Source organism: Octopus bimaculoides, chromosome 11 (genome assembly GCF_001194135.2).
Source record: "Octopus bimaculoides isolate UCB-OBI-ISO-001 chromosome 11, ASM119413v2, whole genome shotgun sequence".
Classification (NCBI taxonomy): domain Eukaryota; kingdom Metazoa; phylum Mollusca; class Cephalopoda; order Octopoda; family Octopodidae; genus Octopus; species Octopus bimaculoides.
In genome coordinates this window covers 24,567,740-24,580,239 of record NC_068991.1, presented here as the reverse complement: position 1 = coordinate 24,580,239, position 12,500 = coordinate 24,567,740, and the positions used below count along the sequence as shown (strand labels likewise).

General features: G+C 33.8%; 1 protein-coding gene across 5 annotated transcripts in view; it reads left to right on the top strand.

Annotated features, from left to right (window-relative positions):
* LOC106877480 (cadherin EGF LAG seven-pass G-type receptor 2) overlaps positions 1-12,500 on the top strand; it is a 301,895-nt gene that overhangs the window by 183,636 nt on the left and 105,759 nt on the right. For all 5 annotated transcript variants that reach the window (XM_014926392.2, XM_014926391.2, XM_014926390.2 and 2 more), the window contains exon 6: positions 12,152-12,356. In XM_014926392.2, coding sequence (XP_014781878.1) covers positions 12,152-12,356 — 205 coding nt within the window. The remainder of the gene's footprint in view (positions 1-12,151; positions 12,357-12,500) is intronic.

Sequence of the window (12,500 nt, the reverse complement as noted above, 5' to 3'; positions counted from 1 at the left end):
GATATGGTAAGAAAAATATGTAAGAAACATCTCAGGAGAACTGACTTTCCAGGAAATTCAAAAATTAATATTAACCTGCTCTGTACATATGCTAAAAATAGCCCTTCATATGTAAATATGAATTACAGGATTACTTGAAAATGAATGTGACATACCTTAAAAATAGGCATTCTCTATCAAATTTGAATTTAAAGCTTTATATGCCTTCATATATATCCAGCATCAAATCATATGTACAAAACACGTTTCTTCATGTAAATAATGTGGGGTTTCTTGGTACCCGTTATGCAGGTAGCTGGAACAACTTCCTATCACTTTCTCTTGCCCCAGACCACAGGTAATAGTCCAGTAGGAGATTGTGTAAAGCCTGCAAAAGAAAGAATAAAAACAAATAATGATAATATGTCTCAAATATTGTTGGTTACATCAATCCAATATTCAATTACTGAAGGATGAAAGGCAAATAGTATAAAACAAAAGTAGATTGTGCAGTATCGCTGGTATTGCATTGATTTTTATATGGATAAAGATGATGTTTTATTCATGTTTGATTGTCCTTGCATAAATAACCAACTTTTTATTAAGTCCTTGTAGAAAAACGAAGCCATGAGTACTTCTAGTGTTTAAATTGTCTGTCATTTTCAAGTCATCTTGACATTTGGTATTGTTCTAATGTGAAATGACAGTAAGATTAACAGAAAGCAGTGAAGTTTCATGATGGGGATTGGGTTGAATATATTCTGAGATTTTAAGTTTCTGGTGGGCTTTAATCCTTCCTCCAAATTATGGCTAAATAATTATTAGCCTAAATAATGTTGAACAACTATTATTTTACGCATACATTTAAATGTATGTGCATCCACACTTCTACACACATATGCTCACATACGTATATGCAAACAATAGTGTTCCCTGTATGAATTCAAGGCATGCAAAACTGAATGTGAATAACAAAACAGATTTTAATATATTTTTCATTTTTATGAGAGACAGGTAGAAAGAGAATTCATGCGATGTATGCTATATATATCCTATTTCAATTATTAGGCTTTGATTTTTAACATCATATATGCTGGTTGAAGTACCAGGAGCCACCCATCATAGATATGTGTGTGTGTGTGTGTGTGTGTGTGTGTGTGTGTGTGTGTGTGTGTGTGTGTGTGTGAAAGTATGACATTTATATATGTCTTCTTGCACATGGTGTGTGTGTGATGTGTCTACCTGTGTATTGTGGATGCATGATACTCATTTAATAATTCTTGTGCCTTTGTGCAAACTTTTGTGTGTATTTTGTATGTTTAAAGATATTAAAAAAATGCTGTATTGTGTGTGTGTGCATATGTTTGTTCATGCACACATGTGCGTTTCTTTATCTATGCACTTGTTGCTCTCTTTCTCTTTCCACATGGTAGATATTTCACAACACCACATAACACGTTTAACACCTACACCAACACATGAACACTTACTGACATTTATTGTAATATATATTTTTCGTTGTACTGTTAGCTATTCATTATAAATGTGTGTGTGTGATGTGTGTGTGTGTGTGTGTGTGTGGTGTGTGTGTGTGTGTGTGTGTGTGTGTGTGTTTGAGTGTGTGTGTGTGTATATCTGAGTATGGTAACTAGGTAACGTATGTGACAGTGACATGACCTGCTAAGACTTTACAAAAGAATCAAGTTTCTTGTTGTCGCCCCAAAGTCTGGGCCTGTTGCTGGCACTCTGTACTGACCCTGCACTACTGTTACAAACAAACTTACATTAAAGTGATGATGGTGGTCACTAGATCTTCAATGAATATATATTTAGCCATTACTGTTAATTTATATTGTTTTAGAAATTGCCTTTCTTACTGGCTGGTGTGCTCTTTTGAATATTAATTTTTCTTTAACCTTTTCTTAATTTGGAAACTATTTTCTTTGTGTGTGTGACAATATGGTGATGAAATGAATAAAAGTTGAAGTCTGTTCTTCATCACATATCTATTGTTACTTTAGAAAGAAAAAAAACAGAGATTCAAAAGACAGAGTTCATTTTACAATATCATGTAGGAATTTTTCTGTGTGGTGATGAATATTGATATACTGGAGTGGTTAGCTTATGTAGCATTTCTTATATTTTGCTGATAGCCATGTTTTTGAAACAGGTTCAGAAGAGAAAAGTTGTGATGGCCTTGTTGATTGGTAGTATCTGTTAGAGAAAGAATTTCATTTGCATTCATGCTTTGTTGCTTATGACTGTTTGCTTCTGTAGTTTTTACCTGTCAATAGCTTTTATCTCATCAACTTGTTGCTCACTGATCAAGTAAGTTCCCACCTCTGTCTAACTCTGTTCCTCTGCAAGCTGTTTGCTACATTTTTTATAAGCTGTGATTAACATAAGCAAAGTTTGATTTATTTTCAATCAACAATTTTCATTTGTTCTCCATTGTTGTCCTTTGATACTGATCTCTATCCATATTTTCATTGATGACCCCGCCCACTCCTACTTTGCCATCAAAGTACCTCTTCTCTCCTACCTCCACATGTTTCAATCTCTCATACTCTGCACCTGCCTCTCTTCCTCACCCACCCCTGCAACCTAACCACCAGGCTGTCTCCCTTTTACCTCCACATATACTGTATCATCATTTCTATTCCACTGCTCTGCATCATTTCTATTCCTCTACCCATACACTCTTTCTTGGTACCTTTGCTCCACCTGTTCCTACCCACCTTGCACCTTCAAGGTACACTCTGACACTTCATTACCACTTATATCACTTTCCAACTTCCCACTCCACCCTCTCTTCTAAAATGCAGGTGGTTGTACTGCCCCTCTACAGTAAGAAATCCTTTCTACTCTAGCCCTTTCTCACATGCCTCACCTCTCTCCTTATCTTCCCAGTATAAAGTCTCCCTCCCCACTCGAGGGTCATAATCTTGCAAGCTGCTTGGTAACCTTACAAGTGCTGATGGTACACTTAAGTGATTGTCATTAGGAAGGGTATCCAGTCATGGAAACCATGCCAAACAAACACTGGAGCATGATGCGGTCTTTGGGCCCATCTGATCCTGTGAAAGTATTCAACTTTTGCCTGCATAGAACATAGACATATGATGATGACAATGACAAAGAAAAAAGAATTTTGGATTTGTTAGAATTTTTGATAACATCGTTCAAAGAGTAGGATGTGTAGTTGTTGAGTGTCATTGGTTAGATTTTTTTTTGACATCATCACATTACAAGTTGTTTTCACCAGATTCCAAAAATTCCGTGAAAATTTTTGATCGGATTTTTACTGATGCAACAAAATACCAGTTACCACATTTTATGTTTGGAAACCAAGAGTTTCCAAGTTCAAATCACAGTATTGATCTGATGTGTGTGTATTTATGTGTGTGTGTGAATGCATGTTCACATGTATTTAGTAGATGTCATTAAGTATTTGAAGATATATTCTATTATTATATATAAACATATCAGTAGAGCATCAGACAAATGCCTTTTGCTGTTTATTCATGTCCCCTTATGTTGTGATTTGAAATTTCACTGAAGTCTAATAGATTTTCACCCTTCCACTGACAATAAAATAAGTACCAGTGAAGTCCTGTGATTAATTAGATCAATGGTTCTTAACCAGGGTCCGTATGGCCCTTGTGAGTCCATATAAGATTTTCTTGTTGAAATTTATGTGCCATAAGTTGCTTACACTTATACAATACATAAAAGATTAAAAATTTTTTATACAATTCCTAATAATATTCAATCATAAAAATACAGTAAGATTTTTTTTATATACATTGAATGAATGTGGAGGTCCAGTAGAGTAAAATAGGAATCAAATGGGTCCATAGGCAAAAAATAGTTTACACTCACTGGATTAAACTGACTATGCACATCCCCTCAAAATTTGGGGGGTTTTTGTGTCTATGATAAAAAATAAAACCTCAATATTTATACATAAAGCGAAAACATGTTTTTTTTTTCTCTGTGGATGTAACTCTATATGCATATGACATGTGTGTGTATACATGAATGCACACATAACATACACACACACATGCATGTGTGCTCACATGTGAAGAATTACATAACATAACATAAACGATATACATTACTTTTATATAAGAAGTAAATTTATACCCTTGCTTTTAAACAATTTTCTTTAGGATAACCTAAATATTTACCACCATCATCATCATCACATGATTTATTTTGGATAACAGATGTAATTATATAAACTGATCTCAGTGAGAAAGTATTCAGGGTTTTGATGAGGCCAAAGTTAACTGTAATCCAACTACACAATTCTGCAGTTGTTAACTCTGCAAATTCTCTCATAACAACAACCTTGTAATTGTTTTCAAATAACGCTTGAAATATAGTCTTGTATAGAATACTCATTACATATAAATACATGCACATATGTATGCATGCCCACACATAATATATGTATGTATTTGTGTATGTGTGTGTGTAGCTTATATAAGCTAATCTAAAAAATTGATGAACTTGTTGATATAACTGATGTATCCTGGAGCTCCTCCCAATGAAGTTTGAGTGAGAAATTGCAAATGAAAAGAGTTGCAGCAAAATTTGTGCCTCACTTGCTCAGAGAAGATCAAAAGCAGTCATGACTGAATGCATGTTGTGAACTGAAAGAACAGTTGGAAGTTTTAAAAGGTCATCACTGGTGACAAATGCTGGTACTACGGAATTTGCAGATATGGAAGAGGTGAAGAAAAAAAATGACAGAGGCATTAAAAGGCATCACTTTGCAAGAGTTCCAGAACTACTTTGAACAGTGGAATATGTGTCTGGAACGATGCATTGCTTCAAATGGAGAATACTTTGAAGGCAATAAAAGTGTAAACACGTAAAACTAAATGAATATTGCAAAATTCTGATTTCTTTTGGGTGCCCCCTCTTATATACATGTATGTGTGTATATATGTTTGTATGTATGCCATGATAGATTGCTAACCACTACAAGCATTTTTTTTTCTCTCCTTGTTTCTTTCTGTGTTCCTTTCTGTGGAAGAGCGTAGGCTCGAAACGTTAAAGACTTTTTCAATTCCCAAGCGTTATACTAATACATCTGTTTGTTTTCTACACCACCTGTCTTCGTCTGTTGTTTTTTTTGTGTGAATTCTCCCCATATATATATATATGTGTGTGTGTGTGTGTGTGTGTATATATATATATATATATATATATATATACAAGAAATATCGCCATCCGTTTTAGAGAAAAATTTGTAGTTTAGAATCAGTAGTTCTTTGACTGCTGTTTCTGAATTTTCAGTATGTTGGAGAAGCAACTCAATTGCTAATCCCTTATATTTATGATGATATATATATATATATTTATATATATTTATATACATACATACATATTTGTGTATGTATACATGTTTGTATGTAGGTATATACATATACATGCATGTGTGTATGTATGCATATATATATATATAAATACACACACTCAAAATAATCACATAAATACATTTCTTTCTCTCTTTCTCCCTCTCTCATTTACACACACACATACACATACACGTATACATTGAAGAACAGCAACAATATATAATGTTGCATTATTTTCATTACAAATGAGGTTTTTATAAGTGAAGTTAAAAGGGTTTTAATTAACCAGTGTTTGTTCAACAATGTTAAGATGATTCGATTTTTCAATATATTATTTGTGGACAGTAATATATCAATATCAATGTTTTATTTAATTTTATTTAAGTTGTAGCAGTATATTTAAAGGATCAGCTCTCCACTAAAGATAATCATGGATTTAAATACCCTGTGATATGTATCCATATTGTATATTAATAATGAATGGTCAAGTTATTTATGGAAGGCATCCAGCAGTAAATTTATAACTAATAAATAAATAAATAGGTGAAGTTGAATTTTATAGATGGCTTTAAAATAGGTACAAGCATGGTAAAAAGATCACTTCCCAGCCACATGGTTCAGGGTTCAATTTCAGTGCATGGCACTTTGGGTAAGTATCTTCAACCAAAGCCCTGTGAGTGGATTTGGTAGATGGAAACTGGAAAAAGCTCATTATATATGTGTATGCTTATATATATATATATATATATATATATATATATATATATACATACATACATATATATGCACACACACACACACGCACACACATACACACACTCAAACATGCATGTATGTATGTATCTATCTATCTTTGTGTGTCTTTGTCCCTTTGTCCTTCACCACCACTCGACAACTGCTCATAGTTTATTTACATCCCTATAACCTAACAGTTCAGCAAAACAAGGCCAATAGAATAAGTATCAGGCTTGAAAACAAAAGTACTGAAGTTGATTTGTTTGACTAAACCCTTCAAGGCAGTGCCTTGAAGATAAAATGAGCCATCAGTTTAATTTGATGAAATTTACTATTAAGAAGTTACAAATGATGTCCACAAGATGAAGCATATTTGGTTTTTAAACTGAAGGCACTGGAATCTCATTAATTAAGATAAATTTGTTTGCAATGTGGAATAGAGCAATGTGATATTTTGGGCCTATCCAGTTGTATGAGAAGAAACAAAGAGCAAATGTTTCTCCCTAGATTCTGTTTCATTTATTTATTTATTTTATTATTTTTACTCTTGGTTTCTTTCTTTTTTCAGGTAGAAAAAAATGATAGTACTCCTGATATCTTTTCAAAGTCTTTGAGACTGGATGGGAGGGAGAGAGTGGATATACTTAAACTAGAGACTTGATCTAAATACTTACAATTTGAGTGGCCCTGCTAAAGTTATCCAAAGACGAGGTCATGATATTAAACTGGGCAAGGAATTAAGTCTACCAACCAAACTGATTCCAGTAGAATTTGAACTCAGAATACAAAAAACAAAAGCTTCTCAATAATGCTTTAATGATTCTGCTAGTCTGTCACCCTAGAGTGATACTTCTATTTATTATACCAAGAAAGATGAAAGGTAAAGTTGACCATGATGGGATTTGGCTTAGAACACAAAGCATTTTGACTGATACTCTAATGACTGTTTAGCTTAAGAGACTGATCTGAGAAGATTAAGGTAAAGAAAAACAATAAAAGAAAAAGAAAACATTGCATGTTTGTTAAATCCTGAGAGGTCTTAAAAGGGCCAGTGGTTAGCTGTGGTTAATTAAATAAATGACAAATAAATCCCCCAATGTTCTACAGTGGGTGACGAATGATCTGGTACAACTCGGTGGGCACAGATATGTCCAATTAAATACAAAAATCAACAAATATTTTTAGGCCCTTTCACCTACTAAAGTCTGGTTGGCCTTGAGGACACTTCTAATCATACTCCTTTTTCAAGGCAGTATTTTATGACCAGATGCTCTTCTTGTTGCTAACTCTTTGTATTACCTCCTGTGACATGCAGGGCTATATGTGTCTTTCAAAAACAGATAAACAGAGTGTATATAGAATTAAGCATAGTATCTGAATACACAATGAAAGATATACAGTAGATTCGAACTCAAGATTTATCAGTTAATAATCTAACACCATAATTAAATCCACCATCTATTGTGGAGCAAAGTGTTTTAGCTCTAAGTACACAACCAAAAGTTATAGCAAGTTGTGAACCTAAGACTTGGCAGTAAACAGTACAGCTCCTTAATCACACATCCTTTAAATTCTTTTGAAAGACTGAAATCTTTTAAAATATATTGTTTCTGAAACTTAATATTGTGTGAAATTAATATTTTAAAAGAGCTGATATTATGAAAACATAAAAAGGGAAACTATGATGATCTTTATGAACACTCTTGTTATTGAGCTATGATGTCACCAATGAAAGCATGACTAATGAATCAATGAGGGTGGGGGTTCTATCAAGCCAGTAGGCTCCTGGATAGGGAAGTTATTGAGTCAATAATGTAATTTCTACAAGGTTGCTCAAACTGCTAGAAATAACAATTAAATCTCCTTAAAAATCATGCCCTATTGTCTTTGAAAAAAAAATAATACATAGATAATTTAGTCTTAGATAAATTATATTATTATATTATATTATATTATATTAAATTATATTATATTAAACTATATTATTGTATTTACTCATATGACATAAGAAATTTAATATCATCATAATTTAATATGTGTTTTCCATGCTGGCATGGGTGTGATGGTTTGATAAGGGCTGCCAAGCCAGAGGACTGAGCCAATGGGAAAAAGGATAGCATGGTCATAGTTATAGTGCTTTTGATTATAGGTCCACTCAGTCAGGTCTATCCAGGGCCTCAATGTCAGCAACAATAGCAATTATTGTATATTATTGTATTTACTCATATAACATGAGAAATTTAATATTAAAGAAATCAGATTCAAAGACTGAAGTGGAGGGGGGGGTAGTTAGCATTATACTTGATTGTAGAAAAAAGACAAGAGAATAAAACATACCAATGGTTTTTAGGTACAAAATGTTACAGTTGCCTTAACTTCACAATCATAGAGTCAAGTAAATATAGTACATTTTCATTGTCTTTTCTTTTTTTTAACATATCTTGATCCAGCTTTGTTGTACTTAGTAAAGATAAACCCACCTATCCAAATGCCATTATTATTATTGTCATTATTTAAGGTGGCAAGCTGGCAGAATAATTAGCACACTGGGTAAAATGCTTAGTGGTATTTTGTCTGTCTGCACGTTCTGAGTTCAGATTTTGCCGAAGTCGACTTTGTCTTTCATCCTTTTGGGGTCAAGAAATTCAGTAAGTAACAGTTAAGCACTGGGGGGGGGGCGCAATGTAATAGATTAGCCCCCATCACCCAAAATTTTAATAGAAAATATTATTATTGTCATCATTTGTTTTTTGTTTACCCTTTAGCATTTAAACCAGCCATATCTGACCAAAACATTCTACCTGTTTTATTGTTCAAACTGACCTAACTGAGCATTTCACAACTATCTACAATGTCATCCTAAAAACAGTCACATCTTCAAAATCTCAAAGCTATGAGATAATGCATGATTAATTCAAAACAATTTTATTACATAAGCATTACATTTGACAGAGTAATCTGAATGCTAAAGAGTTAAATATCCATTTTCTATGCTGGCACGGGTTTACAATATGTTTGTTCATTTTCTATCAATTCTGACTTCATTCCAAATGTTTTTTAATCTCCTTATTATACTATCAGCTTACATTTTACATGCCTAGCTTGTACCATCATTTCACGTGGCCGTTGCCAGTACCGCCTGACTGGCCTTCGTGCGGGTGACACGTAAAAGCACCTACTACACTCTCTGAGTGGTTGGTGTTAGGAAGGGCATCCAGCTGTAGAAACTCTGCCAAATCAGATTGGAGCCTGGTGTAGCCATCTGGTTTCACCAGTCCTCAGTCAAATCGTCCAACCCATGCTAGCATGGAAAGTGGACATTAAACGATGATGATGATGATGATGATGATGATGATGATGATGATGATGATCTCTCCATACCAGTGCTTTCTCCAATACATAGCTGAATCCTAGTAGCTTTCTCTACTCACATATGATCAATCTTTCTCTTAAATCAATATTGTATATCTAAAGAATCTTATTCAGTTCATTTTTTTTAGCCATTTTAGTTCTTCTTTGCTTATATCCCCATATTTCACTGCCATACACCACAGATTTTATATACACTAGATGACATTTGTATAGAGGCAGAAGTCCATTTTTGCTTGCAGAGCTAACAGTTCAGTAAACCTTTACAACCTTTTAATACAGTAGCCATTATAGTTATTCCAGCTCTCTGCATGCTAAGTTGAAATCTTGCTGAGGTCATCTCTGCCATTCTTCTTTCTCTTGCTTGCACACACGCACACACGTGTGCGCACAGGCCATGGGAAACCACTTGCATTGTCTGTGATATCAGTAAAGATAGAAGGTCCTAACTGACAGTTAAAAATCCCCAGACACCTTGGAAGAGCCATCTGTATTCCAAGAATTTGGTGGTTGCAGATGATGATTTATAAATAAATTTGCAAGTTCACAATCCCTTAGGGATTAACTTTGTTGATCATATCTCAGGATTTTCTAGATTCAAGCATTTACAAAAAAAAAAAAAAAAAAAAAAGCAAGAGAGAGAGAGAGAGTTTGTTATAAATAAAGGAGCTTATGGTTGGGATATATTTTATCTACATGATCAGCTCTGAACTACCATCATTTACTTGTCATCATTTGCATCAAGAACTATAATCAGTTATGACAAATACAATTGTAAACATTCACAACAATAACATCAACATTTCCTCTTTTCACCAATGCCTCTATCACTACCCAATGGTATTGATACACTGAAAAGCTATTTGCCTTTACAAACTAATATTCTCTCTAATATTTTACTACTACACCAATAATAAAACAACAGTAAAACCTTTATAAAACAAGCATCAGTGTGTAACAATAACAGAAAACATGCTTACAAAAACATTACAAACAACAATAACAACAACAACAGTACCGGGAGACATTCTACTGTACATTCCTTAATCATTTGCATCAATACTTGAAGCTAATATTTTTCAAACAATTCTTTTTTCTTTCTGCTCCCTGTAGTAAAGCCTAATTATTACTGTCCATTGTTTCCAATGACAACACTCCCATATTTGTTTTGTTTGTGTGTGTATGTGCATGTGTATGTGTGTGTGTGGTCTGTGTCTCAAAATCAATCTAGAGACCAATCGATAATATGAGACGTTTCTTGCCAGTCAGTGTTGCTATGAACTGTTCACTCACCAACGGAAGCAACTTCCTCTTCACAAACATCTCCAAGTATTAAAAACATCATCTATTGATACAGGCATACATTTTTATTGACCAGTGGATGACTGTGGAAGTATGTGTGTGTGTGTGTGTTTGAGATAGAGAGTGGGAGAGAGAGGGGGGGAGATAACTCTGAAATTTGGCTGTCGTAAATTAAGAATATGTGTAGGGATGATAAAGTGAGTAGTCACCTTAAATTCATGTTATAAACTTCCACCATATATTTATTAAATCAATGAGAAAGGGACCTCTACCGGATCACTCCATCTGCTGGAAGCAGCAGCCAGTTCTCCCTCAAATTGTACCTGACCATATTTTTTAAAAATGACATATTGGATAATGTGATTTTGGGTTCCTTGCACATAGGATAAAGACATGATGGCTATGGTTGGAATTCTTTTGATCATATGACCTGAGACTAAACAACAGCAATATATTTCATAAGAAAACAAAACACCAGTGATTTTATTTATCTATTTATTCATTTGCTTTTAGGGATATATGGGCTGTTGTTGTTTAGCCCCTTGTCAACCCTTATTGAGCAGACCTATGGCCGAAGGCCTTTCGATCATAACTATCTCTTCTTTTTTGAAAATTTGAAAGTTACACGAATGAAATGCATACATGGTTGCTAATAAACCATTGGTACACAAAATCCCAATCACTTATATGCATGCATAGTTTACTCATGCTGTGTGTATATGTTGTCCCAGCACTTATACACCTGCGGAGTCTTTTTGTGGTTTTGTTGCTCAAATTTCACCTCATTAAGCAAATGAGTTCCTTATCACTTCTACATGCTCATAGTCTGCTTGCAATTCATTGATTGAATTACAGCTTGTAATGTGACTTTAATTTTCTTTTGGGAAAAAACCATTTGTTATTCAATTTGTTTGTTTAGAGAATCATTTGTTTATGTACACCGCAATGTGTGTGTGTGTATATATATATATATTTATATATATATATATATATATATATATTAATGCCTCTCGCTATGAGTGACTCTAAGGTCAGACTACCATAAAAAACACATTTTTACCATTTTTTATGGTAGTCTGACCTTAGAGTCCCTCATAGCGTGAGGCATTATTGTATAGTAATGCCCTTATATAAATAAATATATATTTTGGGAATAAATGTTGGGTTTTTTTCCCTTATGAGGTTTTTTTCCCTTATGAGGTTTTTTTCACGCTAGCTACTAAATAAATTCTTGTAAAAGAATTCATCCTATTATTGAATTTATATATATATATATAACAGACTCTAAACACTTCTTACTACAAAGTTGTATTGAGTAGTTTTATATTTTTGCACTACAAAAAACAAACATGTATATTTATTTTTATATGTAAACCATTTTTGTTTCATTTCAGTTTCACCACTTTGGAAAAGAATGGTTTACTCTTCTACAACAGCCGATTCAATGACGAGCATGATTTCATTGCTCTGGAGATAGTAAATAGCCAAGTGCAGTTTTCCTTCTCTCTTGGTGCTAACAAAACATCCGTGAAGGCAGAAATTGATGGTGGTGTAAGTGATGGCAAATGGCATGAAGTGACTGTGGAGTACCACAATAGGGTCAGTATTATTGCTAGTGTTTGTCACTCATGCTTCTCTTTCAGTGTGTGTGTGTGTGTGTGTGTACTACATGCATTTACACAAGCACAATTTGGCTCTGAATATATATGATTGTGTGTGTTTTATTTATATATATATATATAT